At 37.9% G+C, this 23,743-nt stretch overlaps 1 protein-coding gene across 1 annotated transcript in view; it reads right to left on the minus strand.

Moving 5' to 3' along the window:
* Window positions 1-4,301: 4,301 nt before the first annotated feature.
* The window catches only part of LOC146000193 (xanthine dehydrogenase-like), an 86,047-nt gene continuing 66,605 nt past the window's right edge, over window positions 4,302-23,743 (minus strand). Inside the window, exons 21-28 of the mRNA XM_083137569.1 lie at window positions 23,199-23,344; window positions 20,365-20,542; window positions 17,668-17,796; window positions 16,076-16,203; window positions 14,425-14,539; window positions 13,182-13,436; window positions 7,756-7,923; window positions 4,302-4,607 (exon numbers count right to left, since the gene is read on the minus strand). Coding sequence (XP_082993695.1) covers window positions 4,557-4,607; window positions 7,756-7,923; window positions 13,182-13,436; window positions 14,425-14,539; window positions 16,076-16,203; window positions 17,668-17,796; window positions 20,365-20,542; window positions 23,199-23,344 — 1,170 coding nt within the window. The 3' untranslated portion in view covers window positions 4,302-4,556. The remainder of the gene's footprint in view (window positions 4,608-7,755; window positions 7,924-13,181; window positions 13,437-14,424; window positions 14,540-16,075; window positions 16,204-17,667; window positions 17,797-20,364; window positions 20,543-23,198; window positions 23,345-23,743) is intronic.

The following is a 23,743-nucleotide window of genomic DNA, read 5'->3' on the forward strand; positions in this document are numbered from 1 at the left end:
GGTGTGTTTTTCATTTCTTTCAATTCATCCATAAGTATTGGGTTTTTGTGAAATAAATTGTAATTATACAATTTTGATTTGTGATTCCATTGTTTTTAATGTCTCATTTTAGAAATTTAGGTCATGCGAAAGTAAGTACTACATTCTCAGTTCAGTACTTACAATTTTTGTAATTTTTAATCCCCCCCCAAAAAAATGCGGCCCGCCAATCAACTGCTGGATATAATTTTGGCCCTCGGACCTTTTGAAGTTGGAAACCACTGATCTAGCTCATGAATAGTTCAGATCGCTTCAATTTGTATAAAAACAACTGCCCTGGCAAGGTGATTGTGAAACAGATAAGGAATTGAATATTGTTTGAATAACGAAAAAGGATGTTAGATCGATTTGACGAAATGAAAAGCTCTTAATTTAATATTTAATCATATTACTTAAGTAGTGGTGTGCATAAATCTTATTTGATACAGTCATCCAAAGTTGTTTGACCCCAATGTAATCCTTCCCTTAGAATATGTTTGACGGAAATACACGTCTCTCGATTATACGACAGATGCTAAACAAAACAAGCATATTTACATTATTTAATTTTAGTATTTCGTAAGTCTCTCCTAGAAGATTCGGACTCCCTGGACACCCCGCCTCCCCTAAATAGTCCTTGGCTCTCAGTTGTATTGCAATGTTCGTCAATGTGTGTTTTTCTCGTCTATGGTTTTTCTTCTTTCAGACACTCGGAAAAAGTTTTGTCTTGTAACAGGAAACCTGTTATGGTCAGACTCTTGAGCGGGGGGAGAGTAGCGGACAGGGAACCTTGTGGTCTGCTTCTTTCGACAGAGAAACCCCTCCCTCCAGCAAAGGTCTCCCATGCAATGGATTTGCCTTCGAAGGGGGAAATGGAATCAATATTGGTAAGACTAGGAAAAATAAATGACATCTGTCCGCTGCTTTTTTCGAGCGACGCTGATACGGGCTCTTAATGTGACAGCCTTCAAGGGCCAACAAGTGATCTAATCCAACCTCCGTGGCAGAGTAGTTAGTTCAGTGTGCTATGGCATCAGAGTCCCAGGTTCAACTCTCGGCCTAGGCATGGGTGTTCTTTGAGTGTGTCCCTTCACCAATTTAATCACATTATCACTCATCCTCACAACTAGTCAAAAGTAGCAGAAATGCTACGTAAAATAAACAAATCACTCAATATGCTGACCAATGCAGAAATTTATTTTATTTTAAAACAAACTAAACGTAATGTTTCAACCTTCTATCAAGGTCTTCTTCAGACTCTGTACCAAGTACATTTTCATCGGCGCCATGTTGAGTTTTTTCATATCATGGAAACAAGGCTTAATAGTGTTAAAACCAATCAACCAACCAACACGTGATCAGAAGTTATGCAATTGTGGCGAGATGTCAAATATGTGTATGGTTCTAATCAGTGATAGTATTACTCAATAGCTGCACCTGCTACATAATTAGATTATGTAATGTGGAGATAAAGAATGGAAAGAGTTGAAATATTGCCTCTGATATGCCTATCTTATCTTTTGCCTAGGACTTAACCTCTGAAAGTAAACAGAATGAATTGATAAACGTCTCCAAAACACCAGCTTTAGTGATATGATACACTACACAGTCATGCATTTTAGATAACACCAATATTTACATCCGAGGATAAACTATTAAAACTGCAAAAGCAGTAGCACCAACTTTTCAGAATTCTTGCAAGTGCTTATTGATATTATTTCAGTTATTATGTCTGGACTTTGAATTGGTTTTAACACATTCTTCAGAATGTAAACTTTGTATTTCAGAAGCCTGTTTTAAACTAATGAAAGAATAGTTAGATGGTAATAATAAGTGTACATCATGTAAACAAATTCTTTGTGAATGGCAACAGTATATCACTCAATTTAATCAAATTACATAAAAATATAATTGTTTTATTTTCGTTCTGTAATTGATACCATTCTCACTCAGATAAAATCTTTACTAATTATTTTCATAATGTTGTGATAATTCAGAAAATATAAATTCATTTTTGTAAATAAGAAATACATCTCTCGTCACCTTGGCCTGAAATCAACATTGCAGAGATCTTCAGGTGGATAACTTTTGCAGTTATGTAGATATTCGAAATAGTTTTGTGGCCCTATTTGCTATTATTAACATTTAGACAGCAGCAAGTGCAATAAGCATGAACAGTCTACTAGATGATCCTGGGGGGGCGGGGTCCTCGGAGTAGTACTTTAATATGAGCGATGCATTTTCAAAAAAGGTGTTGGCAATGTTGAATCCAGCGACTTTCCTCTGGGGGGAACATCAAACTTCAGGGTGGGGAATGTCATAGGCAACAAATTATAATACCAATATTATTTTTTTTTAAATTGTCCCTTACGTCTGATATGTAATTAAATTAAATTAAGTGTACTTAGTTTTAATTAACTGTAATTTTAAGAATGAGAATCAATCAAATAATATTATAGCATGCAATAATTTACATTTACAGCAAACTAAGGCATGTAGGCTTTCGGTATAGGTGTAGTATGTTTCCACATTTTTTTTGATACATCATTGTGAACCACGTTGGGTTAGGTTAAGAAAAAACCCACACCTTGTTTTCTTATCTCTTTTCTTTACCTAACCTAACCCAACCTAACGTGGTTAACAGGAAAGTAAAGGGAAGAAAAGATGCACTAAATCAAGAACTTGAAACATACATACATATCACACCTATAATCTTCCAATGTGGAGACATACTACACCTATACCTAGGCTTTCTACAGCATATTTGATGATGGCATCGATGAAGCTTTCCGCAGGTTCCTCATCCCCCTCAGCTGTCGACACATTCACACAAGCTTGAAGTGTATCCTCATATTTCTTTAAATTCGTTCATTATTTTGACTTACTTTTAAAGAGGATAATCAGTGCTATTGCTACGAAAAAAAAAAACAGATAAAGTACATTCAATGTTAAAGTGAATGAAAGAAAGGCAAGGTGAACATGGTTACCAAAATTCTTAGCTATTGTCTGAAAGATATGCCAAGTTACCGAAATTTTCGGGACGAATTTTTAATTTCCAGGGAGGTTTCCCTGGGCCACCCCCTGAATTCATCACTGGCTATTGGCTCATTTCCACATCCAATTGATATTTAAACAAACCCTGCTTTCAGAGACGACTGTGCATTCCTGTTTTTTTTCCTTTGTGACATCAGGCCAACACACAAGAATATACAGTAGTGTATGGACAATAGTCCTCTTGTACAGTCGTGGGCTTTGGGAGGGGAAATCAAATTGCTCTGTCGGCCCCCTTGGAAATTGGCATTGTTCATTTCAAGTTCTGAGTTTGAGTTTTGGTTTTAAGTCCACTTTATGCACATATAGGCTACTTGGGACTGGACCTACAGCCCTGATTACAAGGTGATGACGTTACCACTATGCCCCACATTTCAAGTTACAAAAAAGGCAGAAAGATTGTTATTTTTATTAGTTACAAAAACAAGAATGTTTGTTATTTGTATTGTTAATAACATACATAAAGTTAATTTAGTTAGTATTTAAACAGAATAATCAAAGTAAAAGATGCAATAGATCGAAAAAAATTGAGTCAAAAATAGACTATAACCTGGTTTCACTTTCATATTCTACCTTTTGATGATAATAATAAGTGGTTCCACAGTTTTCAACATTCCAAAAATTATAGTTGAGACTTGTGAGAGCATATTATTGAAGGAGACATGCCAAAGTTAATTAACAAAATACAGTAACTGTGCTGGGTATTCACTTGTCAGGTAGATTTATATAATAAAATAATAATGATTATTTTTTTAAAAAAATGTTTATATGTATTTGTTTACAATACTTAAAACCAGTGCTTTTCTCTGGGAAGGGAGGTTCTGGAACTTTTCAAGTTGGTGTGATTGTCACAAGAACTAATCAAAATATTGTGGTATGTTCAGAATTGTTCACCTATAAAAAGGTGCCAGTACAGCATACCGGTGTGCACCGCCAGGAAAAAAGCATTGCTTATAACATTTATAACCGTGGTAATTATTATTAATGTTATTATTTCTACTACTCAACTTTCTCAGTGGCCTGACCTGCCCCCTGCAACAATTTCTGGCAACACCTATGTGTGCAGTCAGAATAAAGTTGAAGTTGTTATAGACTGATTAAGAGACGACGAAATTCCTATCACTTATATTATCTTCGGCAAACAGACCAGTTTCAATAAGTTCCCACTCTCTGCAACTTTCTCCCGAATGCACAGTAAGCTGGATAAGGTACATAAGAATAATTGCCAGACATTAGAAGAATATATCATTTAATATATTTAACATGTGCTTAAACAAGGAACTCCTTAAATTACAAAAAATCCCACACAGTAATATACACAAAATGAAGGACACAGAACATGAATCCAAATCAACAAGACGTATCTTGTACTAGAGACAAGAATGAACTACGATAGCACATCAGATTTTTCAATCAATATCCAAAAATTGTAAGTTCATCAGCCGAGCTAGAAGCACCAAATCAATTACTAATAGGGTCCATGGTACTTATGGGACCACGTTCCATGGAGAATATGAACCGGTTTCAGGTTCTGGGAACTGAAAGAAAGAAGAAAACTATATAATGATTGCAGCAAAATTCACAGTAAAGAATACACAATGTACAAATGTGGGTTGTACCACATATGTAGGCCCACAACACAGAAAGTATAATCAGTTGAATTGCTGCTTGAATGTTAAGAATCTTAAGAATACTGTGTGGAACAAGGGGCATAGCCAGAATTTGTCCAACTTTCAATAAAACGTGCTGGAAAATTGTTACAGAAAATTAAACTTTCAATGCAACAGTCACTATACATTATCAATCGTGCCTATTCATAATATACTACTTTTCCCAGAATATTATCAAATGTTAAAATTAACAAATTGCAAAGTATATGCAAAATAATGTAAAATTAGTGGGAAATGCTAAATCTTATGAAATGTTAAATTTGTATTATTTCATGACTTGTATGAATAAGGATTGATTGATTTATTAGCATCCATTCAACTTTTACAAAAGTTTGGAATTGTCACGTACAAGTAGAATACATCTATGAAACTACAGGGTGTTTCTGTGACCATGTTACAAACTTTCAGGGATGATGGAAGGGGACAAAAGCATCAATATGAGATAAGAAACCCCTATCCAGAAACGCCTCATTCAGAATTACAAGGGTTCCTGAACCAAAATTTGGAATGGTTATGGAAAAATAGAAAGACCTTTCTTTGTAGCTTTAATAAGTAAATTACTATCTACTACCATTAATACATCATACATAACTAGGCAAGATTAATGCATTAGCAGCAGTTGTTCAAATTTGCATCCTCCAGCATCAATGCAGGCATGACAGCATCACAAGAAGCTTTGTCGCATACGCTCTAACGTCCCTGGAGTCGTTCGGGCGATGTCACTGGCAGCAAGGATTCTTGCCAGGAGTTCTTCTTCATTATCAACAGGCATCTCGTACACAACACTTTTTACGTGACCCTACAAAATAAATCAAGTGGGAACAGATCAGGTGAACCTGCTGGCATGCCCTTCTCGTCACTATGGTTTCGGCTTGTAACTTCTGAACAAGGCTTTTCTGGACAGGGGTTACTTATCTCATATTGATGCCTTTGTCTCCTTCCATCATCCCTGAAAGTTTGTAACATGGTCATGGAAACACCCTGTATGTATAATATAAAATACAAGAGATAAAATAAATGCATGGCCAAGGTTATTTACTTGATAGACAATTCGACTAAAATTTGGTTTCTATAGTTAGTGTATGCTTCATCTGCTATGATATTATACACACTATATATATACAGAGGGGTCCAAAAAAATGTACTCACTGTTTGTAATGCAATAATTTCGAAACAAACAGACTTACACGTACTAATCTCATGTGAACGTGTAGTGTAACTGTTTAATTTGTCGCGGGTAGGTGGCGCTGGCAATTTGTGCCGCGCATGCGCGAGTGTTGGAGCGATCACACCAGTACAGCGGAAGACAGTCGAGTAGCAACAATGGCTTCGGTACGGTTATCATTTGTGGAACGCAAGACTGTATTGAAATGGTTCTGGAAGTACGAGAACATTCAAGAGGTTCAACGGCAGTGGCAGAATGAGTTTGGAACACTGCCTCCAACACGACGAACAATAGCCCGTATTCGTGATAAGTTCGAATCCGACGTAACTGTTCATGATGTGCACAAGGCAAGATCCGGTCGACCACGAACAGCTACAAGTCCAGAGTCCAGTGCTGCTGTGTTGCACCATTTCACCCGATCACCGCAAAAATCAGTGAACCAGGGAGCGTGCGAAAGTGGGGTGAGCCGGTCTAGCGTAAGAGGCATTCTGAAGGGTGCACAGTGGAAAGTGTACATTCCAAGACTGCTACACGCTATCAACGAGGACGATCTGGATCGTAGGGTCGAATACAGCGAATGGTTTGAGCACATAGTTCGCGAGGATGGGGAATTTGCAGGGACAGTTGTGTGGTCTGATGAGGTGCAATTCAAACTTAACGGTACTGTGAACCGCCACAATTGTGTCTACTGGTCGGCCGTCAATCCTAAGGTTTATGTGGAGAAGGCGGTGAATCTACCGGGGCTTAACGTATGGTGTGGTCTGTCATCGCGTGGTTTGATCGGTCCCTTCTTCTTCAAGGGTACCGTAACCGGTGAGGTGTATCTCGAAATGCTTCAGTCAAGGATTTTGCCTGCCATCTGAACCCTATTTGGCGATGAAATGTTTTACCTGCAGCAAGATGGAGCCCCGCCTCACTACCATCGCGATGTCAGGTCGTACATGGATGACACTCTCCCCGGACGGTGGATAGGTCGACGCGGTGCTATTGAGTACCCACCTCGGTCCCCTGATTTGACACCACTGGACTTCTACCTGTGGGGGACCGTCAAGGATGATGTGTATCAACAAAAACCAACTACACTCAACGAGCTACGTGAAAAAATAACAGCATCATGTGCTGCTATTATGCCAGATACACTGACGGCCGTAGTACGGTCTGCAGTTTGGCGCCATCGGAGTTGTTTACAAGTTGCTGGTGGTCATTTTGAACATCTAACATAACTCTCTCTCACTGCCAAAAATTGTACCCACAAGTCAATTTTGTCAGAAGATATGGACTATCAAACAGTGAGTACATTTTTTGGACCCCCCTGTATATATGCACATATATATTGAGCATCAAAAAATCACCTATATTTACATCTAAATAAATAGAATCAAACTCCAATCCAAGTTACAAAGAAAATAAGAAATACCATATTTGCAGTGTAAAACATGTATTCTTTTCCTTTAAAAATATGCCTGAAACACAGGTTGCATCATATGCCAATATGCAGTTTTTGATTACCTCCATTTCTGGAAATTTTCTGTCCTAAGTTAAACAATTTCCTTGTGTGTGTGGCAGAGAAGATTAAAATGTATCTTTCCTAGTTAGATTAGGTAAGTTATTTTTTGAAAGTTGACTTACATATCACTTTATATTTGAAATACTGTACATTAATTATAATATTAAGTGATAAAGCTTTTTCCTCAAAAATGTGTCCAAAAAATATGGTAAATACCTAATGAGGGCAGTTTCATTTTCCATGTCATTTTATCCACTTACAAGCAAATTGGAATGACACCTGTTATTGTGCTCTATTTACAAGGTTTTTGGTTAATATAAACAGCATGTTGGCAACCTTCTTACCTTCTGTGTAAGATGATCAGAGCAGGCCATGCGGATCCTCATGGCAGTTGCTGGAGAGTCAAAGCGGAAGTTGTCCTTAAGACCGGCATCAGCCCTGGCTGCCATGATTGCATTTTTGATTGCAAAGAAAATGGATGAAGCCAGAAACAGAGGTGGTTCTCCTACAGCCTGAGAACATAAATGAAAGAACCTTAGTCAGCAAAAAATTCAAAATCATATTCTGTATGCATACTTTCAAAATCCTTCAATAAAATACATTACAAACTTAATACACAACAGTAGAAGTAAAGGAAATGGCTACAATTGAAACGGGTCTGCAACAATTTAAACCCACTATGTACTAGGGATAGAGGATATTAATTGGTATCTGGTAATTTTACCGAACTGATATGTCTAAATATCCTGTAATTTAGTTCATTTTTGTTAGCCCAATAGTTTTTAGGGTTAGCGAGGGTTGATTAATTTCATCTAATAAATATAGTAGTCGTAATGATGGGAGTGCAATAAAAATTAGAGCGAATATTATTCATATACACACTTGCAGTCACCTGGTTCATATATGAGGGGGCATCAAAAAGTTTTGCCTGTTGAGGTATAATTTGTTTAATAATGGAAAGATTGAAACAATGAACATACATATAGTTTGCCTGTTGTGTCCTCTACTCAGAGTTACCCTTACACATAGTTCCCATCATGTTCAATGCATTCGAGCCAGGGTTATGCTATCAATCCGATATAAAATTGCGGTACTACTTTACAATACCGGAGACACCTATCAATGATTTATTTTGCAATCTTTTACATTGCTAACGTACTCTTTTGCATTGCGGAACATTTATGTAGGTGAAATAATGAATTTATAACGAAAATAATGTATATTTCTTACATTAGCGAGTACTTACTGTTGTTCCTCATTTCCCACAAACTATCCACGAGTAGCCCCAAAACCATTGGCGTTAGCCCAAAAATTCACGATAGCCCCACGAACCATCACGGGGACAAGGTATGCCTACTAGGTTAGGTTAGGCCTGTTAGGTTAGGTTCCATTAGCACTCCTTTCGTTCAATTTAGCATATATGGACAACATCGTGGCGGCAGCAGCAATAGCACATCGGAAATAGATTTTCGTAGAAAACCACATGCATTAGCATTAAAATGGATCAAAACTACATTCCCGAACATCAACAATGCCACAGAAAATGATTTGCGTAAGTACTTTCTCCTGTAAATTTGAAGAAATCCGTCTCCGGTATAGTAAAGTGTTACCAAAATTGCAAATGTTGCATGATGAATACAGGTGGTTCATTAACCCTTCCACATAGTACCCATTATGTTCGATGTATTTGAGCCAGTGTTTTACCAGGCTTCAAAAAAAGTTTGGAAAAATTACACAGAACACTACCTGCCCCACAGTTCAGAGCTGTCTTAACTTCCTGGATGTCCTCGAATCTCATGCCACAAAGCACAGAATTAGCACAGACGTAAGTAGTTAAGTTTAAAGTGGGGGAAACCAAAACTGAGGACAAGACAAGGAGCGGCAGGCCATCAACGTCGGTGACCGATGGCCACCGCCCCAGGATTGATGAGCTCATTCGAGCGGATAGACGCATCACCATCCAGGAAATTTCTGATTCAGTGCACATGTCCTATGGGTCAGCACATGCAATGATTGAGAGTTTGGGATGCCATAAAGTCTGTACTTTATGGCATGAGATTCGAGGACCTACAGGGGGTTAAAACAGCTCTGAACGGGGCGGCAGGGAGTGTTCTGTGTAATTTTTCCAGACTTTTTTTGAGGCCTGGGTAAAACACTGGCTCAAATACATCGAACATAATGGGAACTATGTGGAAGGGTTAATGAACCACCTGCGTTCATCATGCAACATTTGCAATTTTATATCGGATTGATAGAATATCAGTTATCAGTAGGGAGCGGAAGTTGATGAAATGTCATCTTTTTTCTGACATCTCGGACACGATGCCCATTAAATATACACAATATTACACTTCGTCTAGAACCCAAAAGAGGTAATTCTAAAGTGCATTTTTTTTTTCATTTTTTGACAATTTTCAGGTTTTTGGGTCATTTTCCCGATTTTCAGCATTTTCCAGTCATTTTTCGCAATATTCGGTGTATCATATTTTGTCACTTCTTTCACTTTGGTAATATTCTTGAGTCTTTTTTTCACCAAGATGAACATAGACCTATATATATCTCGCAGGATTGCAATTTACGAGCAAAAGAAATGCTGAACTGGTAACAGTCCTTTGTTGTGTCGGTTTTGTTTTTTACAGCAAGATTGCATTTTGTTCAATTTTCTTTTCATTTCAATTTTTAACCTGAAACTAACAAATTTCATGGTAATTTTTTGCATTTTTTACATCATTTTCCCCCATTTTTTTAGGACATTCTCATCATCTTCCACTCCCTAGTTATCAGTATTGATTACATTTTCGTATTTATTTATTTACTCAGAGTTTCAGATACAGTCTTATTTGGCCATTTTACACTGAAACAACATAAAGTAGAAAGAAAAGATAACAAAAGATAAAAAACAATAACAAGATGGGATAGATTTACATGTTCTTCGTCAGTAATATACAAAAATTACGTTCTGGAAGGAAAATATCTACATTCAGGGGAAGTTTGTTGTAGATTTCTAGGAGCCTATAAAACAAGGAGCGTTGTAGAAGGGATAGCCTAGTGGTTGGGTTGTGGAAGAGTTGCAGGTTGCGCGTTAGCTATTGGGGTACCCTAAGTGTGAATTCACTGATTAGGAGATCTGTTCTGATTTTGCCATTTATTATCTTGTATAAAAATTTCATGTCGGCTAGATCACGACGAAAGGATGGAGTGTGAATATTCAGAGCAGCCATGGTGTCTGATTTGGATACATGTCGAAAGGAAGGTATTCTATGGCGAACAATTGCAAGAAAGAAACTGAGAACAGAATCTATTCTGGTGAGATTTGTTTTTGAGGCCATTGCCCAAATTGGGGAACAGTATTCAAGGATGGGCGAGATGAAAGATTTAAAGAATAAAGCAAGGGTTTTGAATTTCGCTAAATCTGTATAGAAGACCGAGAAGGCGCATGGCTTTTTTAGTGGTAGCAATAATATGATAATTAAAAGTGAGTTTTTCATCCATGATAATACCTAGGTCCTTTTGGGTGGAAACGTTTTGGATTGGATTGTTTTCAATAGTATAAGTAGACACCACTTCGTTCTTTTTTAGGGAATAAGTAAGGAAAGAGCATTTCTGAGGGTTTAGTTCTAAATTCCACTGACGACACCACTTAACAAGTTCTGTGAGAGCATTTTGAAGAATCATCATGTCATGATGCGATGAGATCTCCTTAAAGAGTTTACAATCATCCGCAAACAAAAGTATATTGATAGGGAGGGAGGACAGTTTTTCAGGGAGGTCATCCATGTACAAAAGGAATAGGAGCGGCCCTAAGACACTCCCCTGGGGAACTCCAGACAAAACAGGAAGAAAGTTAGAAGAGGTACCTGAAAGAACAACACGTTGTTCACGCTCATGGAGGTAGTCCTGGAGTAAAGAGAGAAATTTGCCATGGATGTTAAATCTGGATGATAATTTATGAAGAAGAAATTTATGATTAATTTTGTCAAAGGCTTTCGAAATGTCCAAATATATAGTGTCAAGTTGGTAGTTATTATCAATAGCTCTGGCAGCATGCGAAAGTAAGACGGAAAGATTTGTTAGGCAAGAGCTGCCTGGAAGAAAACCATGTTGTGCCGTGTTGATATATGGTGAGGTAAACTGAAGTAACCTGTTTTTGATGATTTTTTCACAAATAATTGATAGTGGCGATAGAAGTGAGATTGGTCTATAGCATTTCACACATTTTTTATCTCCAGTTTTGTGAATGGGCACAATGTTGGCCCGTTTCAAGTTTTTCGGAAACACACCCTTAGAGAAACATTTGTTGAGTAAGGCAGACAGAGGAAGAGCCAAGGAGTCGGCAGTTTTACGAAGGAATATTGTGGGGATTTCATCTGGACCTAGGGATCGGTGGAGGGGCAATGAAGCGAGAAGGTATTTTACTTCTTCGGAGGATGTTTTGATTGAAGATAGTGTGTGAGGACAGACAGCATTTAAGTGGGGGAGAAGGTCGGAAACTGAGGGAGGTGAGAAGTTCTGATGAAAAAAAAACATTGAAAAGTTCGGCTCTTTCTTCTCCACTAGCAATATCAGCATTATGAACAATTTCTTTAGGTATACGTGGGCTTTGTTTTCTTTAATTTAGTAAAGTAAAGAATCTCTTAGGGTTTGTAGTACATTCGGTTGTTGTTATGTTATTTATATGTTCACTATATTTTTTTCTGAGTAGGTATTTTGAATGACGTCTGATGTCACAATAGGTACCGTGAGTGTGAACATTAGGGTGCTGCTTCCATAGGTACCAAGCCTGTTTTTTATTTTTTAACACAAAGAGAACTTCTCTGTCTCGCAGTGGGCACGAAGTCCTTTATCGTGGCATGCAGAATTTCGACAAAGTTCTCAACGGCTTCGTTCACTTCCTCTTCCATCAACAAAAACCAAGGGTAGACATTGAGCGCCCGCTGGATGGCATTCCATGGAGCTTTCTGCCATAGGTGGTGGGGGGGTTGGTTCTGCTTGACAGATTCCTTGTCTTTCTTCGTGGTAGGCAGATGCATTGTGACGTCGAGTGAGTCATGGTCGGAGGTTAGAAGATTTTTTCCTGTAGTTATCTGCATATTAGGCAGGGTTGCCAGTACATAGTCAAGGTTGCTGTCACCACGTGTTTTATGCAAGTTGAACTGATTTAACCCAATTCCGTGAATGAACGTATCAATAAACCACTGATCATTTTGGCAGTTTATAGTTCCCGTATTTGGGCTTTCCCAATTGATGGACAGGTTGAAATCACCAAATAACATAATATCACCACTTGACATTGCTGCTAATACCGAATCCCTGCAGGCTTCGAGGATGGAAATGGGAGAGTTCTTATGTGGGCGATAATACGATCCAATTAGAAGTTTTTTGTTTTTTTGAAAATTGAGTTCTATCCAAATAATTTCACAGTCCTATGTATACTCTGTTCCGGTGATCTCTGGAGCAGGCGAACGAAAACAAGTCTCTGCGCAAGTAGTGATGCAAGACGACTCCACCAATGAACATGCGAGAGGAACGGGATTGCGTAGAGGGTGGGGTGACTGCAGTTACCAGCCTTCCCAGCAACGCGTGCTTAGCTCTGCCCACTCGAATTCTCTCCTTCTCTGATGCTATGCGCAGCCTTGCTCCACAGATAGTTGAGACAGGGTATAGTAATGCATGTTGCATTTTTGGTGGGTCATTCCACATCAAATCAACGCAAAACACAAGCAAATAGGGATTGAAAGAAGAGGATGGAGGAGATATTGCATCTGCATACCTTTGATGAGAAGACAGCTCGTGGATTCGGAGCTCCCCGTAGAAGGGAAACATTAAATTCTTTTGGAATGTCTGCAAATCCTGGAATCTTGTACATTCCAGGTCCTCTGCTGTAGAGAGTTCCCGTAGGAGAGTACACGATCTCTTCGAGGGTAAACAACCCATACCCTTGGATGAAACCTCCTTCAATCTGCCCAATGTCAATCGCAGGGTTCAAGCTCTCGCCTAGATCCATTACGATGTCTGTGCGTAGAACCTGAAAAAAATACAAAAGCACATAAAAATTATGTATCTGGTTATGAAATGAATTTGTTTTAAGTCCACTTAAAACTCCGATAGGTTAGTTGAGACTAGGCCTAAACTTAAAAATGAATCTGAGCTATTGTGAATGTGCATCCATGAGAATTGAACCCAGAACCCCTTGATTATGAGGCAAAAACATTAAGGTTATGAAAGAAAAATGTAGACAAATAAGTAGTTGATGTTTTTGTAATTTATAGTCTTTCTGTAATACACACAAATGGACAAAGAGAGAACTATTAATATTAATTTGTTTCCCACCTTTACAAAAAAAGGCACTAAAGCACTAATAAGCTACCACTGACTGAAAATCAAAATACAGGGTGATTCAAAAGTCCCTTAACCCCCCATTCTATAAAATGTAAATAAAAAGTTAGGCTGGGTACTAGAGGGGAACCATATTGGTGTGTTCCAAGAAGGCATCCACCATATTGGATTCAACTAGTTTTTTTTTATTTTATCGGAAGGGGGTGATGTGAATTTTCAATTCAAGCTAGAATTTCACGAGAAATGCAATTGTGAAGGGTTTTTCAACCTACCTGCAATCGGATAAAAGTTATGACTGCATGATTGTAATTTTTGTCTCATTTTCCAGGTGTGAAAACAGGTGCTCCTAACACGTAACATTTTCCCGATTAAAGATAGGTTTAAAAAAACCTTCACCATTGCATTTCTCGTGAAATTCTAGCCTGATTTGATATATCACTTCACCCCCTTCCCATTCAAAAAAAATTGAGTTGAATTCAATATGGCATCCACCAATATGGCGGATGTTAATTTGGAACACACAAATATGGTTCTCCCTAGGCCTAAACTGTTTTAAGGGACTTTTGAATCACCCTGTAAAGGAAATACTACACCAGGCACACCCTAGTGATGTGCCACTTTAAGAGAAATTGAGTCCTTATGAATTCATACATTTCGATTACATCTGGAAGTCTCACCTCATGGTCTCCTGTGAGGCAATCTATTTCCACTTCCGAGCAGGCGACTCCATAGGTAAAGTAGCTGAAGGGAATTCCAGTGTTACTTTGGAAATCATAACCAATGTTGGGTGTTCTGAAAGTAAGAGAATGTACCTGCTAGCTACACTGAAAGAGTCAATTTATATACAATACTGTAATATACAGCATGTAAATTGAAACAAAATGTTCTCGCCGTTTCACAAACTTCTTGTTTGCAAAATGAGATTCACATCATGCAGTCATCAAATCCATTCCTTTGGAACCGATCATCTCAAACGGAAGTGGTAATACGAAGTAATCATCTTGTTACAAAAGGGATAATATTACAAATTAGATCAATTCGAAACATAATTAATACCTCACAAGGAATGGAATTTATCACACATCAGTCCCTGATGATACAGAAAAGTCATTTATGAAACATTGAAAAATATTTTTAGTTTCAATTTGTGTGCTGTGCACAGGCCCATAGCCAGTATGTTATTTCAGGAGGGGCTCATCCCTAACCAGCAGCCACCATCTAAAGCCGAAAAAGTGGGGGGTAAAAGCTGAGGAGATGAATTTCTCAGTATATTAGATCTACAGCTTTTTATACAAGATGTTTAATCCTGCTAAGTAAGTAAAATTAATTACCACTATACACTACTTAAATTAGATATTTATAGGATTTTAGAGGGAGTTTCAGCCCCCTTAGCCCTCCCTCTGGCTACGTGCCTGGTTGTGCATATTAACATTAAATAATATTATGTTATTTACAGAACTTGAACTTCATTATACTCCTTTTAAGACTGTTTTGTGAAAATGGATTCCCATTTGTGAGCAAACCATATTTGCAAAATTATGCTGGGTGGTCCAAAAGTCCCGGAACGGTCACATATGAGAAATACACATCGAATTGGAAAACGAAAAAATACGTGTTTAATAAGTGAAAGAAAGCTATTCAATGATATCACACTGGATTACCTACCCCCGCCCCCTGGGTGTGGGGCAGGGGTAACTGTGAAATTTTAAATGGAAACCCCCATTTTGTATTGTAGAATCAGAAAGAGGATCATTCCGAGTCCAACGAGCTATCAATCATCCTCCTAGCTCAATTAGTAACGAATATATGGTGATATACTCCATTGAAAGGAGTTAATTCCAAATCTGCAATTGCTTTCACTCTAGCTAAATTAGGGGCAGAGCGTCCCTTTGAAATTTTTTGGGTTTTATGAAATTTTCACTTTTCTTTGGGGGGGGCAAAAATTTAAAATTGCCATATCTCTGTCCCTAATTGAGCTAGGAGGATGGTTGATAGCTCGTTGGACCCAGAATGAAGTCCTCTTTCCGATTCTACAATACAACATGGGGATTCCCATTTAAAATTTCACAGTTGCCCCCTGCCCCACACCCAGGGGGCGGGGGTGGGGAATCAAGTGTGATATCATTGAATAGCTTTCTTTCACTTATTAAACACGTATTTTTTCGTTTTCCGATTTGATGTGTATTTCTCACGATATGCGACTGTTCCAGGATATTTGGACCACCCGGTTTGTAATTATATATATATATATATATATATATATATATATATATATATATATATATATAATACTGCCACAAATATTGTAATAGAATCCATTGCAGTTACCTGTAAAATCCTGTAGCAGAGAGACTGACCCTGTCCATGTAGGCTGCTTTTATCCAATCCTCCCATTTGCCTTTAGGATTTACTGTTTGGAATGGCTCAAGCCGAGCCATTAGTTTTTGGCAAGCATTCTGGAACATAAAGCAACTTAGTATCAAGACAATTCAACTGATAGTGATACACCTGTACTTTGAAAAACAAAAACACAATAATTTTACTGGTGTAACTAACAATAGCAACCACAACTTTTAATATTTTATAATTTTGTGTTGCTTCTTACCACATTAATGGAGCATTCGTGGGCAACACTTGAAATGTAAAACTTTTCTTTTTATAATATTCCACCAAGATCCACCCAACCACCCACCCATCATTTTGAAAATTACATTCAATTTCTGAGGATACACAGTGTTTGTAACATGCATGGATGCACGGGATCCCACAAAGTTGGTATCAGGAGCAGGAAAAAAATTTCCCACCCTGATCTGAACCTCGGGAAATGATTTCCTAACTTTTCAGGATCTCGATAATTTTTGCACTATATGTTTGACATTTCTTGAAAATAGCCCTTTTAATTCCAGAAATGTGAAAACTATCATTTGAGGGCAAAAAAATGTGTTGAATTCAATATTTTCACAATGTTGGGAAATGTCGAACATTTCCCAACTTTAGTCGGGAAATGGCAAATTTCCCCCATCCTCCTGCTGTCTCAAATAACAATTTTCCATCTCTCACACATCCCTAGCAACATGTTAAAAATAGAAGCATGTTAAAAATCTTGATTTTAATATCTTCAATAATTCAACTCTCACATGGAATTTGGATGAATATCAAAATCTATCTTCCCATCTGGATTTGATTGATTGAGTTGGTTTTTTCCACTTTATGCACGGCAAGGCTAATCGGGACTGGACCTATACTAAAGTAGGATCCGAACCATTATGTGCATCCACCGGGTATCGAACCTGGGACCCCTTGATTACAAGATGACGACGCTACCACTGCACCATCAGCAAGGCCCTTCATCTGGATTTGAAAGCACTATTTGGAGATAAGGTATTATTTTATGATACGGTAGACTTGTGATTATCCAAGCTAATTGGGACTGAGACTACCTCGGATATGGAAAAACTTCGATAATACAGAGATAATGTGCTAATAGGTCATAAATGATTAAACAACACTTAAAACTGTATAGTAATTATTTATTACTAGTACAACATAAATGCGAAGTCTTTCACAGTTTATTGGACACACCTTTTCAGTTTGCCACACATACTACATTACTGGCTTAGAATAGGCCTATACGCAGATTTAAACACCACCGTAACAATCAGATACACCGACAATGTAACGAACACGTGCAGCGTGGACCGTGACTTGACTCCAACTTACTAGTAAACAAACAGAGGGTGCGTTATGAAGCGTGATGTTTTCCAACCACTCCCTTGGTTAACCCAGAGCCTTGGTTAATCGCGAGTCTACTGTACTTTTATATTACTGAACACACATTGAATTCTTGTGATGTAATTTTATTTCTTAAACCTTACATAACTCAATCCATCGTAAGAATTTATAAAACTCAAGATACACACCAGTACGGCCATTCCATTTATATCTGACCCCACACTGGCTGCGGTTGCAGAGGTGTTTGGAACTTTGTCTGTTGAGGTGTCTGCTATGTGGATGTACGAGTGAGGTATTCCAAGAACTCTGCTTGCAACCTAAAAAAGAATAGCACAGACAATTCTAAGATCTGAATCACAGTAGTAGGAGTGAGGCTGGCAGGTAGGAACTGGCCCTCAAGGGCTGTTGCGCCAAGAGTTAGAGCTAGGGTTTTGATGCAAATGCATCTTCTTTTTCTTTTGGTAAGGCAGAAACATTTCATAAGTAGATAGGAACGTGTTTTACATGTAAGTGAATTAATTGGGATACTTATGTTAGGGCATTTTTGCATTTTTTTTCTTACCCTTTTTGGAGTAAAGGTCATTTTTTAAACTTTTTAAACCGTTTAAGTAATTTTTCAGCCTTTTAAAAGTCATCTTATGCATTTTTCTACATTTTGGTGAAAGAAGGGGCATTTTACATGCAAATGTAACCCTTTGAAGCAGAGGTGTTCCCGACTCTTGTCTCATTGCCTTCAGCGCAGTTCTGAACGACTGTTTTCGAAAAAAACAAAGAAATTCTGTGCCGTATTGTTGATACAAGCTGTTGTCTAACAATTCAGCTCAAACAATGTGATTTCCCCCTCCATCAGTTAATACATTGTCGCATTTTGTAGGTTAGTCGCGTGTTACTCACAATCCAAAATATAAAAAAGGAAATTTAAAAATTGTACTTACGTCTGTGAGTATATTGTTCCTATATGTTTGTTCTCTATATGAACCTGAAGAAAGAGATAGTCAATCTCTGAAACGTCGTTCTACATTAGGAACAATATACTCACAGACGTAAGTACAATTTTTAAATTTCCTTTTTTAATACATTGTCGCCAGATGGATTATTGTTAAAAAAAAACAAGGGGTACAAAGTATTGTGCTCTGTATCGGGAAGCAATTCGCACTCTATGGAATTGAAAGTGACTTAACAGCAAGTGATATTGTTCATTTCAAGTACACTCCTCTTGTGTTGGTGGAAGTAGAGAGAATTTTTTCTGTGTACAATGTTCTCGTCCGAAAACCGACAATCATTCACTTTTGAAAATTTGCATATGATTTTCATTGTGTACTGCAACTCAGTATTTAAAGTGTAAAAGATGACAAAAAGTGAACTTTCTTACTTGTACTACCATACGCAATGAAAGTGTGATAGATACTGTAACGTTAATTTGTATTTCTCTTGGTAGTTTATAAATTTGTTTTACAAATCTTTCAGAATTTTTAGGTCATTTTTCTAAATTTATAGGCCATTTTCTTGCATGTATTAGGTCATAAATGCATTTTTTAAAGGTAATTTTTTGGCAATTTTAAGGTCATCAATATCATAGCCCTAGCTATTACATTAGATATTATGTTATTATCAATATAAATCATGTTGCCAGATATCAATGAATCAGTATTAATATTGGAACAGTGCTAGAGCTGAGGAATCAATTTACCACAAGTTTTGCTTTAAAATATTCAAAAATTACATCAGAATATTAAAATACCTGTTTTGTAATCACAATATCCAATTTTCTGCCCAATAGTGGTACAAAATAAATGAAAATTTTGAATTTTACTTAATTTTCAGGATGGTTAACTGATGAAGATGAGTTATATGATGGATTTGATGAAGGGACACTCACAAAGAACACTCATGTCCAGGTAGCATGTTGTGCTAACCACTCCTGCACAGAGGTTACTCAAGGATAATTTCAAAAATGTTCAACCATACTTTTGCAGAGACTGTGAAAGACCAAAATGCCGAAAAGGTATCACCTGGTAACTGTAAATAGATTTAAGCCAATACTTTCCAAAATTGATACATTGGCATCAGAATCGGCTCCATGCTACTACAGGGTGTTCCATTTACAACGCAACCCAGAGTTGGGGATAGTACTTTTGAACCGAAAGTCTTATACATATAATCCTTATACCAAATTGAAGCCTTGTTCATGTATATATTTTTAAACTTGGGAACAGTGGCGGCGATTGGTTTCCAAAACTGGGTGTGGGGGGGGGGGGGCAAAGTGCCAAAACTGGGGGGCAAAGACAGTATATTTCCCTTTGCAGATAAGGTTTAGCATAGTGCGGGTGGAAAGTGGCAAAAAAGTGGGGCAATTGCCCCCCTCGCCCCCCTAATCGCCACCACTGACTGGGAACAATGATTGGATTTCATTAGCGTCCACGCAGTGTTGCCAGATGTAATGGGAAGTGTAAATGAAATTTTTTACAAAGCATCAAAAATGGCACATAACACACATGTACAGACATGTGTCTGTCGGTAATTTTCAGTTTGGTTAGGTGGATTAGCTCGGCATGTATGGCAGTGAAAAAAGAAATGTTCATTTCTACCGATAGCCAATCGGATGAGGCATCTTTAAGGGGGAGCAAGGAAAAGCGTTGTTTTTAGAAATTAAGACTGTGCATTGGCAACACTTCTGGTGTTTCAGTGCCACAAAAGGCATGCTTCGAAACTGTATACATCATGCAATTACTGAAAACAATAAAAAAAAACCTTGGAAATTTTCATGAAAATAGTGTTACTTACATGAACCTGGCAACCATGCGATGAGATTAAATCTTCTCCCGCTTGTATTACCCCTTTATATAAATCAAGGCTTATTACTTAAATATGTACAATATACATACCTGGATCATTTTAGTATGAAGCCCCTGTCCCATTTCTGTCCCTCCATGGCTCAGAAGCACAGATCCATCCGTATACACATGCACCAGAGCACCAGCCTGGTTCATGAATTTGATTGTAAATGAAATTCCGAACATCGTGGGAACAACAGATAAGCCCTTCTTCTTCCAACGGTGTTCTCTAAAACAACAAATCGAACAGATTAGTGGTCCAAGCGATAATATAAATGCAAATTTAATGTTTAATTTGAAGTCTATTTTTAGATACTGATATGAATATTTTAAGACTTAGATGGGCAGGCCATATGGCACTAACGAGAGAGGAAGAGTTTACAGGATTCTTGTTGGGAAACCAGATGGTAAGAAACCAGTAGGAAGCCCAATACAAAGATGGAGGGATGACGTTGAGATGGACCTAAATGAAATTATTAAGGATGGAAAAGATTGGATTGATCTTGTCCAGGATAGAAACAGATGGAAGGATTGTGTTGCTGCAACCATAAACCTTTGGGTTTAAGAATACTAGAGAGTAAGTAAGACATGAGCTTTTTGCTGATAACAAGGTACCGATATAAAATTTATCAATATTGATATTTGACCAATATAAAATTGCAAATGATGTCAAAAGACCCAGAATTGTCCTTTTGATTCCTTAATTAATGCATGTTACCAGTTCATTGCATACATATCTATACAGGGTACCTACAATCCAAAAATATTTACGTAGCATACTGCTAAACTAAAGTAAATATCAGCACCAATCCTGATTTTCATAGTATTGAATAATACAATTTTTTTATTTTATGATTAAATACTGTATTTTTTCAACATTTTAGAATTTTTGTATTTACTTCAGTCAGAGGCAGGAAACTGCGAAGGATGATGACGATTACTTCAGTTTATTGCAGGGGTCACAGGGGCTCACTGAACACGAATTTTTGTGTAAAATTGTGTTTGTTGGATTCAGGGGTGCCCATCCCCCCCAAGTCCTTCATGAAAATCCCCAAAAGAATTGTTCATCATCCCCCCCCCACCACTGGATAAACACGCAGTTATTGATTTTTGTTTGTGGATAATTTGATTTCATTTTTTAAAAATTAAATTTTTTAAATACGTAAGCTGTAACAACGAAAACTGGCAGTATTTTACAATTATCGAGTCAGTCGTAGCACAGGAACACATGCAAGTGAAACTAATCGTGCATGAAATCATCCAATACTAAAACTGAAAAAAAAATCGAAAAGCACATTCAAAACCTTTCATTGTAGTTGAAATTAAGAGACTAAAGATAGAAAAAGTACGGTTCACTTTCATGTTTGCTACAGGAAATAGTATTCTTGTGGAAGTTGTTAAATCATGAAGTAGATGCTAAACATCTACTAACCATAACTAAAAATAAATAAGTCAATCAAACGAAACCATCTCCCTTATTTTGTGTGAAGATGTGTAGAATTGGTAGGTAAACTATGAAATTTTGTCCCCCCCAAAAATTTCCATCTCACAAGAGTGTGATTCTTTCTCCTTCCTCACCAAGTTTTCGCTAACTATCAGGTAAAGGTAGGTAAAAGGTAAAGTTCCCCGTGCATATAGTACCATGCCATGAAGGCACATTTAGAGGATGTGGGGTAGGATGCCACGCATTCTCGATCTCAGTCATTTTGGAGGTGATGTGATCAGTACCATGCTCTGTCCACCTTTACTGTCCCAAGGTTGCCCCCAGGTACCCATTGCTTTAAGGCTGGCTGAGCCCCAGAGCCACTTTACGAGGGTGTACCCAAAAAAATTGATTTATTTTTAAAAGCTTTTTTTTTTTTTTTTTTGACAAAACAACCGTATCACCTTCAAAGTGCTCTCCATGACACTTAATAAATTTGTCCAAACAACCTTATCACCTTCAAAGTGCTCTCCATGACACTTAATACATTTGTCCAATCTGCGATTCCATTCTTGGAAACATTTTTTGAACTGGTCTGTTGTGATGGCTGACAACTCCTTCCTCGTTTTTTTCTTCACCTCTTCTACGTTGTCAAATCGCTGTCCCTTCATGTCCCTCTTCATTCGGGGAAACAAAAAAAAAAAGTCGCATGGAGCAAGGTCAGGTGAGTAAGGGGTGTGGGGCAAGAGTGTCATGCTGTTTTTTGCCAAAAACTTGTGCACTGAGATGGCTGTGTGCATCTTTTCTTTCCCAAATCTTCCGTTAAAATTTGCTGAACCGAGCTCCAAGATAGTCCAGATAATGAACCCTCCAAGATAGTCCAGATAACGTCCCCAGTTCTTTTGTCGACATTTTCGTCCGTTCTGGAAGTTGATGGACGTCCAGAACGAGGTTTGTCATCAATCGACATGTCACCTTTTTTGAAGCGAGAAAACCATTCGTACACTTGAGTTTTCCCCATAGCGCTATCCTTGTAAGCTGTGCTCAACGTCGCAACAGTTTCTGCGGCATTTTTTCCCCGAGCAGGAAACAAAATTTCACAGCAGCACCCTGTTCTCTCACATCGGTCATCACAAAAAATGAGGTGTGAGCGAAAATGCTTTCATGAAAAAAATCACCGTGACCAGAGACAACCTTCCCCGGCGAAGCCACTGGGTGCACTGAACTCACAACAAGTTGCTCGATGCTTGCCTAGCGGAAAAAAATAATACTACGGAAGCTCCGCCCAGCGCAGCGCTAATCCGGTATTTTTTTGGGTACCCGTTCGTATGTGGGGACAAGCCCAGAAATATTCTGACCTTAGACCACCCACCGCGAGAATCTCCCACATGGCAGTCAGATGCTCTGACGACTAGACCACCATGGCTCTTAACTATCACCATCTTAAACACGAACAACTTGCCTGTTGAATGAATCTATCTGAGCTTTTCTTTCACGGCACTTTGACTTCTCCAAGCACTCGTCCCAGCACTTTTGTATATTGCAGTATTCAAGTTTCTGGGTGTAGTGAGTAACGTCTCCTTCCTGGCATAGGTTCAGCCTGCAGATCTGGAATGGAGAAAATATGGAAAATGTTTTGAAACAAATACATAGACAGAAAGGAGGAAGTAAAGATATATACTCATATTTGTGGGGGATATCAATTTTAACTTAACCTTTAAAGTACAAAGACTGCTAATCTAACAACTTCTCGTGTGTAGAGGCTTCTTACTCATTTATTGAACAGTTATTGTGGTTAAAACCATTAAAAAGACTTGACAGGAATCAAAACTAGAGCTGAGCTGATACCACTTTGAACTGATACAAATACCGATGCTTGAAAATTGCAATAATTAAAATTTGTTAAAAATATTGATCAATATTGGTGTGTAAATATTCTTCTCAATTCATATGCATAAATTTATAAAGAAATTTGCTTTAGAACATTCAAGAATTACATCAGAATGT

This window comes from Lepisma saccharinum, chromosome 16, assembly GCF_977018435.1.
Source record: "Lepisma saccharinum chromosome 16, izLepSacc3.1, whole genome shotgun sequence".
NCBI classification, from domain to species: Eukaryota; Metazoa; Arthropoda; class Insecta; order Zygentoma; family Lepismatidae; genus Lepisma; species Lepisma saccharinum.